This window comes from Podarcis melisellensis (genome assembly GCF_964234715.1).
Source record: "Podarcis melisellensis genome assembly, chromosome: 3".
NCBI classification, from domain to species: domain Eukaryota; kingdom Metazoa; phylum Chordata; class Lepidosauria; order Squamata; family Lacertidae; genus Podarcis; species Podarcis melisellensis.
Window position 1 is genome coordinate 49618536 of NC_138530.1, and position 21755 is coordinate 49640290.

At 43.9% G+C, this 21755-nt stretch overlaps 1 protein-coding gene across 1 annotated transcript in view; it reads left to right on the top strand.

The window, feature by feature from the left end:
• The window catches only part of FRMD1 (FERM domain containing 1), a 55646-nt gene extending 51973 nt beyond the window's left edge, over positions 1-3673 (top strand). Inside the window, exon 14 of the mRNA XM_081906874.1 lies at positions 131-3673. Within this exon, the coding sequence (XP_081763000.1) occupies positions 131-418 (288 nt within the window). The 3' untranslated portion in view covers positions 419-3673. The remainder of the gene's footprint in view (positions 1-130) is intronic.
• Positions 3674-21755: the final 18082 nt, after the last annotated feature.

The following is a 21755-nucleotide window of genomic DNA, read 5'->3' on the forward strand; positions in this document are numbered from 1 at the left end:
AAAGAGAATGAGAGGAATGTTAACAATTTGAGACTAGATGGGAGCTTGCACGCATGCAATCTTTTTCTTTTGTCTTGCTTGTTTGTTTTAAAGTTGTTTGCTTTAATATATGCTTGTCTTAAACTGGCAGCTTGCACAGCCCAAAGCTATGAAGTGCCCGGACCAGCACAGCCATAGTCTAGATGACATCCGCCTTCACAAGTGTCTTCATCCTCCACTAAGTGCCACATTATCTTCAGATACCTCACACAGCTATACATTTGGTTGCGCCTTAGAGGATAAGCTGGCCAGCTATGGATGTATTTATTCAACAGCCGACTGCAAAACCAAGTCTGCCCTCTATGGGAAGAGGTCCATGAACTGCCTGTCTCTGGATCTCTTGGGGGAAGATCAGCTCCCAGAGGAATTTGTGGTGTAGACACACTGGAGAAGCTTTCGGACCATCTTGCCAAAGGTCACCTACAACAAAAGAAAAAGAAAAAAAGGAGTGACTGCTGTTCTGATGGGAAATGGATACTGATTTTACCTCATCGTGTGGGATCCTTTCCTTATTGTTGCCCTCTCTGGTTTGTCATTGTTGTTTGATCCAGCAGATCTGATCAAACTGCATAGCATTTAAAATGCTATGATTCCAGACTGGATAACTGAGGAACGCTTCAGAATAATTCTTCAGGAACAATTTTCTTACTGAAAAGAATAAATAAAGACCAGAAGTCAGCAAAAAACTGAACATATTCTCAGGACCAGGAAATATTTGCCTCCTGTTTTCCAAACCCTGGTCCAATTTTCACCACTTTTTCTTCACACAGCTTCTGTATGTATAATCCTTAGGGATGTTGTTTTCCTAAAATGTGTCTCCATCAACTGTCTGCCATGCTCAAGCCTCTACTGCCATTTGGAGCAGAATCTTGTCTTCTGTTAAATGCAGTTTTCCTCTCCCAGACATGCCACTTGTCAAGTAGCAGTATTGGAAAGAGTCAGATATCATATCTGAAACATATCTGTGACACGTGCCCCTCCAACTGTTTCTTTCAGAAAGAGGGGCAGACCCAGAGGAGAGGCAAAGTCTCAAAGCACTACCTCAGAATGTAAATTTGCCCAACACGTTTGAATAAAAAAACCTCTTATGCCTTCATCTAGTAAAGGACCATAGCAGCTTTACTAGATCAAGGTCAATGCTCTTTGCCCAAACATGTATATTTACTCATATCCATCGGACATATTTATATCACCAATAAATCTTTTGGAGGGTGTAATGTCACTTCCAGACTATGCCTTTCCTTATTTCTTTTGCAACCATTTCTTGAAAACTGCCAGGTTAGCTCACTATGCATCATTCTTGGGGACAAGTAGCATTGGTACAGTATTGCTCACAGGGTGCTGAATCGTGCCACAAACAACAGTGTGAAAAATGGAGGCAAGATGTCACACGATTTGTGGAAATGGCATAGAGGTCATTGATCATTAAGTTCTGTAGGGACAGGAACTTCCCAGAACTGTACAGGCATGGTTGAAGTTCCCATGCAGGTCCATGTTCATATGCAGGTCACAGTCAATGAGACAGGTCAGCTTAAACTTCGGATGGTTTTGTATGAAAGGAAAGAAATAGTTGGCCCATTTGATGGAGTGCTAATAAGTGCTGAGTAATGAAGACCTCCTCAAAGGGGGGGGGGGTACAATTTTGCGTGGTGTGGAAAAAGTGGAGTGTGAGACGTTCTTCTCCCTGTCTCAGTAACGAGAACCCGGCCCATTCCAATGAAGCCGGATGTTGGAAAATTTAGAGAAGACCCAAGGAAGCACACACAGTTGTGTTCAACTAGGGCTGGCCACCAACTTGCATGGCTTTAAAGGGGGATGAGGCAGCTACTTGCCATGATGGTAGGTACCTACCTCCACTGTTGGAGGCACTATCCCAGAAACCAGTAGTCAGAGGCAATCACAAGTGGGAAGAGCTCTGCTACACTTAACCTCATTGCAGGCTTCCCACAGGCATCTGAGAGAACTGACTGCTGGACTAGATGGCAAGGCTTTTCTTTCTTTCTCATGTGTTGAATATTTCTAGGCTCACTTTTGCGTGCTTCAGGGTAGCATTACATTCTGTCAAATGTTAGAATCAGGGGATGCAATTAAGACAATGTGCATTAACCTAACTGCCTTGTGTTTGGCAAGAGCCCATTGGATTTTCCAACCCAATTCTGTGGAATGCCTTTTTCTGGACCAGCTGTTGTCAGCAAACAAAACTAAAGGTTAAAAAGAAAGTTTCCACAAAATTATAGGGCTAGAAAGATTAGTGAGATCCCAATTTGGTGCTGTTGATCCTTTTGCACAACATTTAACGATCAGGAATAGGGAGGGCAGTGAAGAGATGGAAAGGCAGCTGCTATAGCAGTTTCTACTCTCCTGGGCTTCAAGAGGTGTGAAACTCTTCAAGAGGTGTGAAATCAGTTTCAAATCCTGGACACTTCCCAGTAAGGAGTTCCCTTGCAGGAGCCTGATGGGAATGAATGGAAGCTGCTCTCCTGTAGAGTTTGTGGCCTCTGTCACCACCTTCTGGTTTGACATCTCCTGACCCCCATGAGCCCCATTAGTCACCCTGTAGGCATTTTTAGACCAGCAATACTTATTGTTGGTACTGTATTGAGAAATTACTGCAGGCTTTATTGCTTTAAAAAAAGAAGTTAACTTTCTATAGTTCACATATGAAGAATTGGTGCCAATCCCTTAAATTAGTCCATTTGTTCATTGCCCACTGCTTAAGATGTTCATAGATTCTCTCTCTACTTTGTATTTCTGTTTGTATCATCATCATATTTATTTGTAGTGAGCAAAAATGGGGGAGGGAACAGCAGACTTTCACATATCTTGTCTTGGTTCCTTGAAATAGATGAGATGGAAATGAAGGAGTACCCAAATTGTGTTCAAGGTGTGAGGACCAGTTCTCATGGGAAGCCAGCTGACAAATTTAAGCCCTTTCATATTCCACTGCATCATAGTTGTAACTCCCCTCATTAAGGCCCACTGATTATTTCAAATGGGGAAAGCCCAACATGAAATGATAGAATGGAAAGTGCCTAAACTGGGCAGGATCACAGATGGGTCCCTTATTACCTTCTGAGGGGATTGTACCCCCCCCCTTTTTTCCCTTCCATCTGCTGAAAAGGTAACATGAGAACCAGGGCTAAGTGTTTCATTCCCCTTGTCTTGAAACCTCTTCAGCCACTATGATGGCTGTGCAGCCTCCTTTTGGTTCATGTAAACTTATGAGTTCTGATATATATATATGTATTGATTTTAATCTTGAGGTTCTGTTTCATGTTTAGCTTAGCTGTGGTATGCGATTAAAGAAAAGGGCCTTTTAATCTGCTGAAGATATGGAAACCAGCTGTCAATATTTGTTCAGCTGTAAGTTACTTGTTGCAGCCTCTCTGTTTTTTTTAATGGTCAATGTTCCTCCTTTCCATGAAAGGAAAACTTTTGTATTCGGGGGGGGGGGGGACTTGCACACAGACGGATCCATCTAACTCCCACTCCTACATATACACACATGTAATAAAAGCTTGCTAGAAAAGCAGCCTTGAGCGTGTGCTACTTGAGTGTGGAAGAGAAATGTGAAAATGGTCACCTCAGAGAGATGAAATTCAGAGAGAGGGAAATAAAGTATTTGCCAACTGTATTCTTCCTCATAGCTTTTATGTCACTACTCCTATTGCCAAGATAAGCCACTCTTGATAGGCCCAAAGGCACAGTGTGAATACGTAAAACCAGTAAACAGCTTTGTAAGTTTTGGGCAGCAATGAGACTTTGCGTTTGAAGACGTAAGTATTTCTGAGGTGTTTTGGAGACTGCAAATTATTCTAGTTAGGGAAATGCTTTTCAATAGCCAGTGAATGTGTGCTTGCTTCACCAGGGCTGGTGGCACGCTGGATGTAGATTTGGGTAACGGGCCCTCTGATGCTACCTCATTCCTAATTGTTGAGGCCTTATTTCCTTAATATTCTTAGAGCACTTCCAAGTGGCCATAATTTGAAGGATCAGGTATAGTGTATGAAGTGCTTCCACTCTTAAAATCAAGACTCAGGAGTTTCTAACTCTGCCAGTCAACAATCACCATTTCCTTTTCCAATATAACCCTTCCCTCAGAATGCTGTTGGCTCTCACATTAGTCCATTAACTGCTAACTGTATCTCCTCTTAAACAGAAAAGGCTTGTGTAGGGAGCAGCGGGTTGCACTTGTGAACTGGGATAGCACCATGGCAAAGAGACTTGAGTTATGAACCTGGAAGCCTCGAGTTCAAATGTTGACTCTGTCATGCACTCCCTAGCTGACCTTAAGCAAGTTATTATTTCTCAGTCCCTGTGATAGGGAAGATTTTTATACTGCCTTCCCTTACCAGGTTGTTGTAAGAAGTACAACTAGAACATGCATGTGAAATGCTTTGAGCCCCTTGGAAGCACTGTGCTGGGGTGGGGAACCTGTGGTCCTCCAGATATTGTGGGACTATGACTCCCATCATCCCCAAACATCTGGAGGGCCACAAGACCCCTGCCTCTATAAAAAAGATCAGTATTATTATTACATTGTCGCGTGTGACTAATGCATGTGACAGCTAGGATTTCACTATAGTTTCCTGGAACATATGCAAGTTGCATAGTTAATTTATTCAGTGCGTCATTTGTCTTCCAAAATATAATTTTCATAACAATTTTGTGGGTTTGGTGTCTGAGTGGCCCAAGGCCGGCAGTGCACTGTAGGGGTTTGAACTGAACCTGCTTTCCATTTGCAAGTCCAATAAATTATTACAGTGGTCACCAGCCTTTTAAGGGGTACCTTTGAAAAGCACTTTACCATCTTTGCTATTCTTTGACACATCCATTTCCTGCTAGCCTTTGAGCACCTGAGAGGTTAATGAGCCGTTGCACATTTTATTGAAGTTTTTGGCTTCCAACTTTTAACTGGAGATGGTGGGGATTGAATCAGGGGAACTTCTGCATGCAAGGCATGTGTTCAACCCTCACCCAGAATCCATGAGCAATTTCAGAGCCATTATCACAACTTAAAACCAGTGAGCCACAGCAGCTGGACAGTGTTTGGCTGATTTCCCCCCCGTCTTTAGACCTTTAATAGGATTGATAGCTGTAACATGGTTTCATTTATTTAATGTACATGCTGTACATTTGAAGCATATGGCTTCCTCCAAAGAATCATGGGAGACATAGTTTACCTCCCGCAGAACTACAATTCCCAGCATTATCTGAAGGAATTCCCACAATCCTGACAGTACACATGGGCACTGCCATGGCCACAGAAGGGACTTCAAGTTGTATCTGAGCGCAACACATTTATACATTAATCGGAATTGTTTCCAAAGCGAGTTGCATTGCCTGGTCTAAATTTGCCAATCAAAAACTTCACTCTTGTGGTTTATCCCCACAACAGCTACTCAGTGTGGGTTATAGTAAAGCAAACAGTTTAATTTGAGCGTCAGAACAACCTGGCCTCAATAAGGAAATTTTGCCCGTAGTATGACCATTTTCCATCTTCCCACTTTGATTCTCTGGCATCCTACCTGTACAACCTAGAAATTCCAAAATATAGACGTACTTTTACCCTCGCAAGGCTGAATGTATTGCCCTTGGCTGTACTTGAGGGATGATTCCAAAAGATTCCACACGAAAAACGCTTATGTCCCTGCGGAGATGGAAGCGATGGATCAGTGGCGCACACCCTTCTGGCGTGCACTCTTTATGAAGACCTGAGGAACGAGATTTTCGCTCCTCTTTTATTGTCCATTCCGGGTCACCCACTGCTACAGTGTCTTTTCTCCTGGCAGATCAAGAGGAGCAGATGACAGCAAAGGTTGCAAGGTTCTTAGATGGGGCAATCAGAATAAGGTTCACTATTTGACTGCTGATTCAGGACCCTAAACTGTGTTTTATATACTCGACTCTTTATTTGGTTCTCTGAGTCCAACACATTAATAGGAATTGTTTCCAAAGCGAGTTGCATTGCAAGGGGTGGTATGCATGGCCCTTTCTTGACAGTAGAGGGCACTGGAGGAGTTATGTAGCACATCCTATCAGCCAAAAGAATGTGGGATCTGTTCATTAGTCAGTTCTGAGCATCAGCATGACAACAAGTTGTCCAATATTGTTTTTCCAAGGTTATTTGTTTGGGGGCTTATTCCTTTATTTCTTATTAGCCATTTCAGGTAGACTAGCAGATGGAATTAAACTTTGGAATTGGGCATAGTTAGAATGTAAGCATGGAAAGTGGTGTAGAGCTGTGCAGTTCTGTTCAAGAAACTCACACACAGAGTAATCTGCCATTATAATGTATCCTTCCTAACTGCCACAATGACCTTTTGGTTGCAGCATCAAGAATACAATCTGTTGTTCTGGCTGGGCTGCAGCTGCACAAGGCAACAAAACGGGAATTGTCTAGATTCCACTATGGGCCTGTCCTGGACCCAAAACTTCCTTGGGACACAGCATACCCCTCAGCACACATGCACAGAAGTATTTCCCATTGTGCCACACCTGTGCAGAGACTCTCCTTACCAATGTGGCATGATAGCACTGGTACAGGGATTCGCTGAACATAAGTAGCAAAGTGAGAGGCAGGTGAGACACACCGGAGGGTGTTGAGGAGCCTCACCCTCATGCTTTGCATCTCAAATGGGGCTAGCACATGTTTTAGAGGTGTCTGCTAGAACAAATTAGATTTGTGAAAAACAAAAGGGAGCATTTCTTGACAACCAGGTATATTTGGTTTATGACACTTGCTGCCATAAGTTGCAGTGATTGTCTCTACAGCTCGGATGGTTTTTAAGTGGGACAAGACAAATTCATGAAGCGTGAGGCTATCAACAGCTACTAGTTATGATGGCTTGCATAGAGGGGTGCCAACCTGAATAAATTATTGGGGGCCCCATATAAGCTCTGTCCCACATTATCAGTCGTATAATGCGGTGCAACGGCCTCGGTCCAGTATACCTGAAGGAGCGTCTCCACCTCCATCGTTCTGCCCGGACACTGAGGCCTTCTGGCGGTTCCCTCGCTGCGAGAAGCCAAGTTACAGGGAACCAGGCAGAGGGCCTTCTCAGTAGTGGTGCCCGCCCTGTGGAACACCCTCCCACCAGATGTTAAAGAGAAAAATAACTACCAAACTTTTAGAAGACATCTAAAGGCAGCCCTGTTTAGGGAAGCTTTTAATGTTTAATAGGTTATTGTATTTTAGTGTTTTGTTGGAAGCCACCCAGAGTGGCTGGGGGGACCCAGCCATATGGGTGGGGTATAAATAATAATAATAATAATAATTTGTTATTATTATTTGAATGGCAATGACCATCAATTTGGGGGGCTGGCCCCCTCAAATATTTTATTGGGGGGCTGAAGCCACCTCAGCCCCTAGGAGTTGGCTCCTATGCTTGCATACCCTCCAACATTCCTGAGATGAAAGTTGAGTGGCGTGTCTCTTGGTGTCGTGCTGTGGCACGAGTCAATTGGCCACCTCACTTGCCACAGCCCCTACCTGGCAGCTGCTTGCTCCCTTCCCTCCTTACTCACTTTTTCCTCTCATTCTGCACCTCAGGCCGCCATGACAGTGGTGGTGGCAGCAGCAGAGAGGGGCCAGCAAGAGCGTCAGTTGCCTCTGCTCCAGCAGCAAACTGCCTCCCCCCCCCCCAGGGTTCTGCTTTAAGTGGGGATGGGCCCAAGAAGGTGGTGAGAAGAGGCCCATGCTTGCCTTGCCACCACTACACACCTTGGCCTGCTTCCAATAGCAACAACAAATTATTTATACCCTGCCCATCTGTCTGGGTTTCCCCGGCCACTCTGGGTGGCTCCCAATAAGACATTAAAAACACAATAAAAGATCAAACATTAAAAACTTCCCTAAACAGGGCTGCCTTCAGCTGTCTTCTAAAAGTCCAATAGTTGTTTATTTCCTTGACATCTGATGGGAGGGCGTTCCACAGGGCGGGCGCCACCACCGAGAAGGCCCTCTGCCTGGTTCCCTGCAACCTCACCTCTCGCAGCGAGGGAACCACCAGAAGGCCCCCGGAGCCTACTATAACATACCCTTGGGGCAACACTGCAAACACAAGTGTTGGCAAGAGCACTGGCTCACCCTCCTCCCCAAGTTTGACAGTGATGGCTCTGGAGGGGAAAATGAGACATTCTGGGATCAAATCAGAAGCCAGGGTGTCTTCTGTAATTCCAGTAATGTTCCAGGAAAATCAGGACATTTGAAGGGTCTGGGCTTGTACGCAACCTCCAGCATCACTTATCACCAGCCACTGGAGATTATCGCTGGAGATTCAAAACAGGAGACAGCTGCTGCCTTCAAGCCCTGCATGTGGCCTTCCCCACAGAGGCATTCGGTTGGCCAGTGTGGAAAACAGGATGCTGGATGAGATGGGCCTTTGGTCTGATCCAGCAGGGCCCTTCATAGGCTCTTATGAAGCTCTGTACCCTCAGCAGATGAATAGCAGCCGGAAATATAGACACAGATCCTTTCTCAATATGGAGAAGCAGTAACAGGGGCAGGGGAGTACATCATCAGCTGATTTTTGTCTGCTTTTTTCATAATTTAAAGGCATAGAAATTCTGTTCATTTAAAAAAATGGTGAAAACCTAGTCTGAAACATGGTACCATAAGCAGCTCATAGGGTCAAACCCTTACTCTTCCCTGTAACATTTCTCCCGAAAAATCAAACTGTGTTGCAGGTTTCTGCTAATTTACTTTAAATAAAGAAAGGTACCATGTCAGCTCTGTTAACACCTAAACCAACTTGAAGTGCATGATCTACCTTGAATCCTTCTTTCTTTCTTTCTTTCTCTCTTCTCTCTCTCTCTCTCTCTCTCTCTCTCTCTCTCTCTCTCTCTCTCTCTCTCTCTCTCTCTTTTGGGGGAGTCTATGTCAGTGCACAGTTACTCCTGTGAAAATTGCAGCAACATAACATCAGAATCATTCTGTTGCACCAGCCCCAAGCTCTATAACGCTGTTAAAACACACAGGAGCACATGGAGTTAAAAAAATGTTTCCAGTAGGAGACTTCAGGAGGTTTCAAACTAAGTTCATCTGAAGACAGAAAATGCAAAGAACAAGCAGGAGGCAAGACAAATAATAACAATACTATATTTCTTATACCCTGCCCATCTGACTGGGGTGCCCTAGCCACTATGGGCAGCTTCCAACAATAGCAAAATAAATAAAAATAAAAATAAAACATTGAAAACCCACAGCTCTCCACTATGTGCAGCTCAGTTTACAGAATGACAATGCACAGCCTAAAAGGAGTCATTTAAAGATGCAGCTCCTCTCTTATTATGACAAAATTGCTACTGTTGACATCCCAACAGTTCAACAGTCCCGACTGAAGCAGTGAGGAGAACCAAATTCATGCAGCCCACACTGCACAACAGCCCACATCTCCACCTCCATCAGCCTTGCATGTTTGCACAGAAACGGGACATTGATGCACATATAGTTCCACAAGCGTAGGAAGAAAAATATCATTACAATGAGGTAGTGCATCAAAGCCCACAATTTCCACCTTTGTGAGCTGAACTGTACACATGTAAATTTTGATGTTTTGTCCCATTTGGGGGATGACAGAGGCTCATGCACCAGTCAGGCTGGGATACGTTGTGCACGCTGACTCCCAAGAGGCATTAGGCCAGATCAAGAAAGACATCTCTGTTGATCCAAGGCTGTGGATTTCATGACTGAAATGAAATTGGAACCAGAGATTTTCTGGTTCGCAGATCAGTCTCTTGGGCACAAGCCTGTTGCAAGGATAAGAACTGCTGTTTACGAGCCACCCCATTTAGCTGGGCAAGTGGCACGCCAAGAACAGCAATGCATCCTGGGACATCTTCGTCATCTCCCCAGACAACAGGGATGGATTAGTGGCAGTTGCACAGAGACGCACGCACACACCCCAGCAAACCACAGTGCCTGGCAAGGCCCCAAAAGCCTAACTAAACAACCAAATAGCATTCTGGGCTGTAGTGAAAACTCCCGAGTGCTGTTGGGCAACATACTTAGGACTCGTCTGCCTTGCTGCTCAAAACCTCACTAATGTTGGTATGGCATTCGGGTGCCTTTTGTTTCCCAACAGACACATTTTTAGGTGCTGCCAAATACAAAGCAAGCTCCATTTTCACGCAGCAGCAGTTCAACCCCTGCCCAAACACTTGCGCCCACAGTGATGCATGTAACTTTTCATCCCACATCATTAATGTGGGTATTTGCTCATCCACTATTTCCCCTCTCCTTACATCAGGGGTCAGCAAACTTTTTCAGCAGGGGGCCGGTCCACTATCCCTCAGACCTTGTAGGGGGCTGGACTATATTTTGAAAAGAAAGGAAAAAAGAACGAATTCCTATGCCCTACAAATAACCCAGAGATGCATTTTAAATAAAAGGACGCATTCTGCTCATGTAAAAACACGCTGATTCCCAGACCATCTGCTGGCCGGATTTAGAAGGCGATTGGGCCTTAGTTTGCCTACCCATGCCATGGTAAATTGCTCCATGCCATGGTAAATTGCACAGCTGTATAAAAGTAACAGGGACAATTTACTTGTGAGAGACATGCAAAGGAATAAATTGTATTTGATAAGTGCTGAAAGATAATGAAGACCGCACCTGTCTAAAGTATATTGGGGAGGATTTCTAAAGGGTAGGTGCCATCACACGAAAAATCAGATTCCGACATCATAGGGAACAAATGTCCTGAGGAGCTGGAATCTGCTGAGCTCACAGTGTAGCTATTGGGTATGTAAGTGATCGGCTAGAGATCTATAGTTGGTGTCCTGAACCCCTGGCTTACCTGGCAGCAAGTCAGTATGCCAAGCCCAAAGTTCAAAGTCTGAGGTCAGGAAACATAGTGCCGGGTCAATCCAAGTTGACCAAGTCTGAAGCGCGGCAGTCAGGATACAGTCCAAAGCACAGACCTATAGAGGTCCAGGAGCATCCAAGCCAAGGTCCACCAACATTGAGCAGACCCAGCCCCTCAGCTCTGCTTCCCTTTTGTATTTTGCATGCTGATTGCAACACCTGGGCTTGATTAGGCATGTGACCCTCACCTGGCCTGAGCCTACTCCAGCTGAGGAATCACAACTTCCTCCCACAGCCCCACCTGGCCAGCTAGGGATCTGGGCTGTGTGCCCTTGCTTGCCTCAGCCTCCTGGAGCTCCGTGCCTACTGCTTCCTATGCCTCAGAGCCTGCCGTGTTTGTGGAGACAGGGGCCCCTCTGACTCTGATTATGGGTCCTGCTACTCTGGTTCCTGTGCCCTCCATCACCCTGTGAGTACTTCCTTCTCCTGCTTCTCCCCATGTGTCCCAGTCCCAGCTACACCCCTCAATGGAATTCTCTTCCTCCTCCTTGTCTTCCTGCTAGTTCATGACAGTGGGCCATCCCCTGCTCTCACGCCCCATTGAAGCTGCTTACCATTATGTTCTGTAAGCAGGGAGTGAGTGAAGCGGGTGCTCATTTCAACTCAGCTAACACACTTCAGCCACAATAAGCCAAATATTCAGAATATTCAAATTCAGAGTGTCTGTCTCCACAGGCAGTTGCTTTCGCACTGCAAATTTCAACAGGGACTTAGACCTTTGCTTTTGCAGTCACCGGAATTTTAAATATACAGGAGCAGCAGATCATTTGTTGATGAACTGTGCAACCAGTCCTAAGCATGTTTAGTCAGAAGTAAGCCCCATTTAGTACTACAAGGTTTGCTTCCAAGTAGTACCCTAAGCTTGGAAGAAAACGGAATGGTTCCAAAGTGGGAGAAAACTAAAGTGGAATGGTTAGGCTAGACTGGTCCACCTGTAAAGAATTGGGATGGCATCCCACCCCATCCCTCTCTACTATCAGCACTGCTCCCTTGTAAGTATCAGCTACAACTCATCAGCGATCCCCCTCACAATTTGGGCAAAACCGCTGAGCTTCTGTAGCTCCTCTACTTATTAAGCTACATTCCCAGAATGTGTTTGGGTGTAATATTAAACTACAGTTTAGGGTTACCTGCACAAGGCTGCTCCTTCCCCCTGTCTTCATGTCTGGCATGGCTCTCAGGGGGTGACAGGAAACATCCTATTGTTTTTTTCAGCTAACCAAAGTTTGCCTTTCTGCCCAATCTCGGAAATGCCGATAGTTTCAACTTGGGTTTATCCAGTCAAATCAGCAAAGGTTCAAAAATAACAGTCAGGACAAACAATATATAAAACAAACCACAATGTGTCCCTGCTTGGACAGAATAGCAAACCAAAGTCCACTGTAAACAGAAGCAATTGCTTCCAACCTCAAGGCTGCCCCAGAGGAGAAGAGAGGAAGGGAGAATGTGTAAGAGGCTTGCTCTTATAGCACTAAGATCAGGGTAGCAAAAGTGTTGCAACCACCATCATCCTTGACCAGGCATCCCCAAACTTGGCCCTCCAGCTGTTTTGGGACTACAATTCCCATCATCTCTGACCACTGGTCCTGTTAGCTAGGGATGATGGGAGTTGTAGTCCCAAAACAGCTGGAGGGCCAAGTTTGGGGGTGCCTGTCCTTGACCATTGACCATGTTGGCAGGGGCTGATGATGGAGGTTTTGGAGTCCAACAGCAACTTTGAGGCTTTACAATGGCTGCTCTTGCCTTAAATTTGGTGTTGCTTCGAAATGTAGCTTGACTCAACCCAATGGCCCTTCTGCCATCTTTGGGTGATGGTGGTTGGGCTCCATTCTTGTGATGTTGCTCATCATCAGGCTGCCGTTTGGGTGAGACAAGGGAGCCTACTATAGATTAGTTCATGGGTAGGCAAACTAAGGCCCGGGGGCTGGATCCAGCCCAATCACCTAAATCCAGCCAGCAGACAGTCTGGGCGGGAATCAGCGTGTTTTTACATGAGTAGAATGTGTCCATTTATTTAAAATGCTTCTCTGGGTTATTTGTGGGGCATAGGAATTTATTCATTTTTTTCTTTCCAAAGCATATTCTCCCCCCCCCCAAGGTCTGAGGGACAGTGGACCAGCCCCCTGCTGAAAAAGTTTGCTGATCCCTGGTTGCTTGCATTATGGTATTGTCTGTTTATCACTGAGCATAATCAGGCGTAGCTCTCGCTTGAAAGGGCAATTGCTTTTGCTTAGAACAGCTCCCAAAGTGTGTGCCCATTTATCTTTAAAATCCTCTTCAGCCTCTCTACAAGCGCAACCTTGCCAGGAGCAGTAAGGTTCTCAGATGACATATGGGGCGTTTGAGGAATTCGATCTGTGTGAATTCTGATACAAACAGATCCCGATGCACACTTCCCAAACTAATGTGCGGATTGGAAAATGATTTTCCTTAGAATATTTGCACTTCTCCTAATTTTGTGGTGCTACTCATGCCTCAAAAAATAAAAAAATACATTTTAAAGGCATATTTTTAGAAAAAAATACATCATTCGGCAAGGTGTATTGTTATAAAAAATATGCTCACTAATATCTATTTGAATAGCATTTAAATGTGGTTTTTCATGAGGATTTGTTGCTGTTTTAAATAGCAAATAATCCTAAAACGGACTTTTGAATGAGTGAAAGTGACATTTCATTTTATTTCTTTGAGATTCCTATATCCTGACCTTTCTCCAGTCTGAATAGCAGCTCAAAGATGAACATTCATACAGTTATACAAAATAACACATGGACTGCAAATAGACTGATCTGTCTACCCCTAGCTGAAATATGCTAAGTTACATCCAAAGCTTTGTGTTACGCAATTAGGCTGTCTGAAAAGTAATCGAAGACAGCCTTACGAGAGAGAGAAAAGCATTGTTATAAAAACCATGTGCTGTACAGAATATTTGAATTACATAACAGCTGTCTAGACCATTCTCCCCATCTTATCTTAAATATATTCTCTACTAGCGATCCTGACGGCTAAGCTATAGTTTAATTAGCTTTCATAAAGGCCATTTAAAATCACCTTCATTCAAGTCGGTGACTGAAAACAGCATTCCAGTGTGTACAGTAGTTATTTTCTAGAGGAAGAGGCTCCCTATTTTCCTTGCTGAGCTCTTTGCAGCTCTGATTTTATCCTTGGCTTGTGGGCAGGGGGACCATGCAGTATTAAACCATGTATTAAATTCCCAGGGCAGGGGCAATGAGGGCTGCATTGATAGCTGCCACTCTGAGGGCCACATGCTGGCAGAAGGCATGGCCACCCACCACACATAAATTCAGGCAAGCAGCAGCTTCCCACTCCCCAAATTCAGATGCTGGCGGTTTTTGCACATCCTCACTCACACATACAAATATAAAGGAAGACTATGAAGGATAAGGCTTCCTCTGTGCATGCAGAACAGGAACAGAAGGGCTCACCCTCTCAGAAGTGCAACAACAAGGGCTGGCACAGCCATTAGACAAAGTGAAGCACCTACCTCTGGCAACCCCTGCAGTGAGGGGCATGGAGTGGCACTGAGTTGTTTGCCATTTAGTCTGTGCTTAGTAAAGGTAAATGGACCTCTGACCATTAGGTCCAGTCATGACCAACTCTGGGGTTGCGGCGCTCATCTCGCTTTATTGGCCGAGGGAGCCGGCGTACAGCTTAGCATGACTAAGCCGCTTCTGGCTAACCAGAGCAGCGCACGGAAACGCCATTTACCTTCCCGCCGGAGCAGTACCTATTTATCTACTTGGACTTTGATGTGCTTTCGAACTGCTAGGTTGGCAGGAGCAGGGACTGAGCAACAGGAGCTCACCCCATCGCGGGGATTTGAACCGCCAACCTTCTGATTGGCAAGTCCTAGGCTCTGTGGTTTAACCCACAGCGCCACCCGCGTCCCTAGTCTGTGCTTAGCCTAATAATAATAATATCCCATTTCTTATATCACGTGGACCGTGGGCTAAATATGTCTCCATTTGGAGATTGTAAAGCCCTAAGACTATCATGACACTTTCGTGCCCAGCCACCTGTCCTTAGTTGTTCTCACCAGCAGAGCTGAGTAGGAATATGGCCCTTGTAGGCATTTAGTCTGTGCCAGTATCTGAGGTAGGCTAGATCAATTTTGGCCCTTATTGAGGGGAGACCCAATTCATCGTTGAGGTGGACTGCCAGTGTCCCCGGTGGAATATTTGCCAATATTTGCCACATGAATTTGTTTTGTTGGACTTCTAGTTCAGATTTGATACTACTTCCCCAAATCTCAGCCCAACAAAGCATTTGTGCAATGATCTTTTGACACATATATCTTGATGGCTGGATTGATTAACTGCCTCCTCCCCCCCCAACTTCAAATGGAAGAACCTGAATAGCCGTCCAGTAGAGCAGGCAGATAATAACTTGGTTGCATCCAGGTGGGGTTTCCATGAAAGCTTTTCATCTGTAAGTAACCCTAGGTATTTAAATCTATGTACTTGTTTGAGGGTATGACCATCTAATGTCCACATGGATTTGGAAACCCTCTTACCAGATACGGCATGCACCATTTTGTCCTTTGTCCCAGGCAGCTGGCTCTGGCAAAGACAGATTTTGTATAGCCTATTCTGTGCCCAAGCTATTATCCTGTGGTGGCAGCTGCATAGCTGCTAGTACTGAAATACTGTAAAATTAAATTGCCAGCCTGGCTAGTTTCTGTACATGGAGGAGCAGCAGCATGTCATCCTTCACTTTAGGCAGCAAAATATCTTTGAGCTGACCCTATTAATAACATTGTCTGACCTTTGGAAAGGAAAAAAGTTCACATTTTTTAAAAGCAAATAAATAATGGTAATTTTAGATGATTTAATATACTTTTTAAAGGCTATCCCTTTTTTAAAAAAGCACCCTGTACCCTAGAAATATATTGTATTCCACATCAAAAGTTTCCCAGTGGAAAGATTGTTCTCTCCTTTCATCTCTGAGATGTTCTGGAAGGCAATGCCAGACTCCCTCCATCCTGACAGTTTCTCAGTTGTGATTTGGGCTGACCAGTATTTGTCCTCCCTTCACACAGACAGACGGCTCTCTTTCTGGCATCCGTTATCAATCCTCATTAGAGAACACAGAGGCACAAGAATGCCTTTAAATTGTTTAATGCCGTCTGCTTCCTGTGCCAATAACTTTCTCTTGTAACTTCTTAGAGTCTAGCACCCCAGTGCTGACCTCTGTAAGTCCCTTAGAAAAATGGCGTCTTTTATTGGTAGCCGTGGTGATGTAACCCTTTCACTGCCTGCACTCGGGTGCAATTCAAATGATATGCCATTAGCTTCTATCTCATCATGGTAGGGAAGGCTGTCTTTCTTCGTGAGCTTTCCTGGTTACACAAGCAGCACATGAAGAGTCATAAAAGTTTAGGAAACATTCTGGGATTCAGAAAAGGCAGCACACATTTATTTATTTCTATTAAGCATTTTTAAGACTACCTTTGTGGACAAAGTCCTCTCAAGACATCACACAACAATATAACCTATAAAACAGAAACAGTGATAGGCTTTGAGCTGGAAGCTTGGTAATAACAACATGGTTATGTGCCATATGATGGTCTGATCAGCACAAGGCTAGTTATGCCTAAAACCCACTGAAAAATCCATGGAAATGAATTGTGCTGTGGTGCAAGTATTCTTTATTTTTTAACTTTATTTACAATTTGATCGATGCAATAAAAAACACATTATTCTTAATTTTAAAAAGAAGAAAAAGAAAAAAACTAATAAAATAATATTAAAAAACTAAATGAAAAATATAAAATAGAAACAAAGAAAAGCTCACGAAAAACCTTGTCCACTACATACACCTATTTAAGGAATACAAACCATCATCGATAATATTATAAACACCTATTTCCAGTAAGAACCCACTTTGTCTTTTCCTTGTTTTTTTTCTCTTTTCTCTCTCTCACATTTCTCACTTTCTTCTCTGTACCTGATTTCTGGTTTGATACCCTGATTAATCTGATGACTTCCTTCTAACCCTATGCGGTTCCTAATCTCTATATCTTAATTTATCTGTATCATTTTTAAATCTGTGGAGAACCATCCTATAATCTCTGTAGAATTACTCAGAAGTAAGTCTCACTGAGCTGAGTGGGATTTTCATCCAAGTTAGCCTCTGTGCATGAACTCTGTATCTGCAGACAGGAGGCAGAGGTGCGCCTGCAAGCCCCAGCTTTCCACAAGCTGCAGGAGGTTTGTCTGTGTGTTCATTTGAACAGATGCAGAGCCTCCTTATTGGCATCCCCAGTCACAAACAGAAGTCTATTCACTTCCAAGCAAATATGATCACACACCCCTCCCAGTTCAAACCTACCATGAGCACACAGTGAAGGTTGGGGAACATGTGAGGCAGCGCAGATGGGAGATGGGGCTTGTGTATCAAACTCCTGCCTCCCATCCAGGGATACAACATTCACATGTTCAGACGCATGCCTGAACATGCTTCCTCCTTCTCCCCAAACTGCAGTTTCTTCCATGGAAGTTAAGATACATCCCTATCTGCAGTAAGGTCCCCTTCTGCAAATGTCTGCTACATTCCAGAGATGATCTCTGTGACAGGAACAAGGTGGCTCGTTTTGAGTGTAATCATTGGCAGGGCAGCAAATTGTGAGTTATTTGATTCATTGTTGTGTTTTTACTGACCGAGAGGGAAGCACTCGCTGGATTTTAGGCTTCATGTGTCAATGTAACTTGGCTAGCCTTGAGCAATATGCAATTGACTCGATTGGGCTGTGTGCATGCAACTTGCTGCTTAACACTTGGTGAAAAATTCAGCTTGAAATGAATCTTAAATTGGGTTTTTGATATGCAGAAGAGAAAGACCAGGCAATGCTAATTCGGTTTGTACAAGACTTACAGTCCCACAACTTAATTCTCCCAAATCTCACTGAAGGAGCATTTGTGGGCTACCCTTTTGAAAATATCTGCACCAGAGAGATCAGTCATCACACACAGTCTCTGTGAGCTTTCCCTTCCCTCATCCCTCCTAGTGTTAAAGTGGTTGAAGGGAATTTTTGAAGGGATATTGTATGTTGGATGGATTCCCTTGTTGCCTCATGTCCAGGGCAAATTTCCGAGTTCCTCTGTGACTCTGCCGCCAAGTGTTCTATTATCTATGCACAAATGTTTCCTATTCTAAAGAAGAAAGTCCATTTTTTCCAAATGACTCCTCCTAAAGCTTTGTCAGAGCTGCTGCTTCTCCACTGGCTTTTGTTTTCACTCCCCACCCCCTCCAAATTTGTTATTGAACTTTCTTATGTGGTGGCTTTGTTTCATTCTGACTGAGTGGCCAAAAAGGAGAGGCATGATTAGTTGTGTTGGCAGGCTGCAGAAACTTTCATCTTTAATTATGGTCATACTTACTTCTCTATTAACTAAAATTTGTGACTAGCTATGACAATCAATTAATGGTCCCGCTGGGAGCAGGGTTTTTTTGGCCAGTGTGGGTACCAAGCCCTATTTTCCAATCCTAGATAGCCAGGAAAATAAATTCATTCACTGGTTCTTGGACTCAGGTCTCGCATTCGAACATTAAGATTGCAATCCTAACCACACTTATCTGAGAGTTAACCCCACTGAATTCAATAGGATTTACTTCTAAATAGACATGGCTAGTTGAGTTCATGGCTAGTAAGTTCATCAAGGCTATTTTGTTTTCATTGGATGTTGTTACTCCAGAAATACAGCTTATTTCATGCTAACTGCAATTTTTTTAATTGCCCCAATCTTGTGCCTTTAACAAAAGCTTGGGGGGAAAGCAGGCAGTGCTTTTCCTAGCATCACCTGCAGCAGAGCCAGTAAGAAAAGGGGGAGTGACAACTCTATCCATTTCTGATGCCAGTCTTGCCTGTATTTTGCTTGAATATATTATTTGAGGGTTTGGGAATCACTTTCTGCTTCTGTTGATGCTTCTCAATGCGATTGGCTTTCGTTGAGGCAGCTTCGCTCTGTCCTCTGATTAACAGCAGAATGCAATGTGGCTTCAGCAGCTGGATCCAATCTTGCTTAAACATTTGCACTACAAATAATCCCCAGTACATAAAACAGCTCTTTCTAATTTACTTCAAAGCAACCCACTTCCACAGCTCAAGCTAAATTAGTGCTGAAAAATAAAGTATTGTTACTGGCCCATGAAGAGAGGGCTCTGCGTTCATTAAGCACCAACCGATCGGCTTCCTCGGTCTTGATCTTGACTGAACACCTAGAAGTGCTTATGCGATCCCCTCAACAAGGGTGGTCACAAGCCGGCCAGATGAGCTTCTGTTGGAAGGATCAGACGTGCAGCTTATGCTTCCAAAGACTCTAGCCCTCATGAAAGTAGAGAAAAGCTAAACGAAATGTTTATGGTTGATTTGAAAGGCTCGTATAAAATACACAAAAAGAATGCCCAATGTTTCAAAATCTAGAATTTGTAAACACATCAGTGGGATTTTATTCCAACACTTATTATGTTGATGGAAGACAAATGCAAGTTTAATATACTTCTCTTGAACACAAAGCACTTCTTAAAGCTAGATCACTCCAAAGTCCATTAGCAAAGTATTCTGTTTCTAGCTTTTCCTTTTATTATTTTACAGAGTGGCAGAGAGCCCCTCTGTTACATACATTCACGTACATTAACCATCCCCTAAAGAGGACTTACTTTTCATGTAGGGTTTCCCCTCCCCCAGAGAATCTTCTCGAGGGCAACCGGCCTTCTGCTCAACATAATGCTTGGAGCGTTGTCAGACAATTGGATTGCAGGCAAAGATGAAAGCCACTAGAGCAGTTTGATGCACGTCCAAAGCAGATTGTGTAGGCCAGCTTACTGCATCCAGAAGAGTCATAATGAGGGCCTGGGGCATAATTAATATGTAACGGTAGGGTGGACTGGAGGGCAACTGTCGACATCACCATTACAAACACTTATACTCAGGGATCAGGCCACTGTGTTGCCTAGTGAAGAAATCCACCAGAAAGACCTATGATCATTTAAAAATATTCTCTGAAAAGGAAACTTCCTTTTAACTACTTGTTCCATTCCATCTTCAAAGCATCTGGCACAAGTTCCAATGTCTAAGGGCTTTTTCTTTTTCTTAGTGCTAGTAACTCTGAACAAAGAGTCGGAATTGGAGGGTGGAAAGAGGAGCAACAGAAAACAGGCAAGAGGTGTAAAGCTCTTCAAACCACGAGCCGTTTAGCAGTAGCTGACAAGTAATAAGAAGACAGTAAATTCAGAGCTGGGATATTGGAAGGAGATGCTGCCTGAAGGACAAAGGCAGTAAAATAGTGTACAAAACCTGCTACAGCTGTAGTAGTTTCCTGAACACCAAAACTTTTAAGGACCAAGAGACTAACAGGCAGCAATAGGTTCCAAATAGACCCATGGAATCAGACCCTTGCTCCGTCAAACCTGATGCGATCTATTCTGAGTGACAGCAACTCTTCAAATTTTTGTACAGTGCTCTAGTGATACCTTGGTATGAATGAATGTAGAATTAGAATCCCCTTCCCAGAGAGGGCAGATGGCAACACATGTGCACAGAGTCGATAGAAGCACATCCATGTGAATTAACGGTTTGGAGCAGCACCGACAAGCACCTTAAAACTCCAGCCCATTTCAGGTATTGGTAAACCCTTTTTCCTTATCAGAATTCCAGGTTGCTATTGGATAAATAGTGAGCCATGGTATATGACCCCTTCCACATATAGCATGTGCCAGCCTCATTTAGGCTCAGACTACACTCCAACACAACCAGAGAATTCTGCCCTGACATTTTTCTTTGACTTTATTCATATGTCCAACATTCAGTCACATCTACTACGCTAATTGAGTTCCACCTCATTTTGCTTAAGATTCAGCCATCCGTCCACACTGGGATCTTTTATGGACTTAAGACACAAGTGTAGGCGATTCTGCTCAAGCATGTACCCCATCTTCAACAGGAGTCTGTGGAAAATAGGGAATCCTATATGTCTGCTTTGCTCCTGCCCAGTCAAAACTAGTTAAGTCATGATGTATTAATTGCATCTATATTCCTCCTTTCCTCCAAGGAGCTCAAGGTGGCATATATAGTTATTGTCTTCCCTATTTTGTCCTCACAACAACCCTGTGAGGTAAATTCAGCTGAAAGTGTCACCCTGTGAGTTTCACAGCTGAGTGGAGAGTTGGACACTGGCCTTCCAGGTCCTAGTCCAACACTCTGACCAGGACACCACACTGGCTCCAGAAATCGCTGGAGACGTCCCATCACTTCTGGGTCCCCCATGCAACCTTGGCTCAGCAAGCCTAAAATACACGGATCTTTGTACGCTACAATTTAAGTAGAAACTGCCACTTGGTGAAATACTATGTTACTGCCCTTCTGTTTCTGTTGTTCTGCCTTCAGGTCAGTTTATACCCTACACATAAACACACTGCACAATCTATGCCCATGAAATTTATGTTCTATGTGTAATAATAATAATAATAATAATAATAATAATAATAATAATAATAATAATATATTATTTATACCCCGCCCATCTGGCTGAGTTTCCCCAGCCACTCTGGGCGGCTCCCAATCTAGTGTTAAAAACAATACAGCATTAAATATTAAAAAATTCCCTAAACAACTATAGTATGCAAATCTAAAACATCTGCATATTATGGGGTGCATAGTACCAACCATCAGAAGGCTGATCCCCAAGGAATTGATGCTTTTGAATTATGGTGCTGGAGGAGACTCTTGAGAGTCCCATGGACTGCAAGAAGATCAAACGTATCCATTCTTAAGGAAATCAGCCCTGCGTGCTCACTGGAAGGACAGATCGTGAAGCTGAGGCTCCAATAC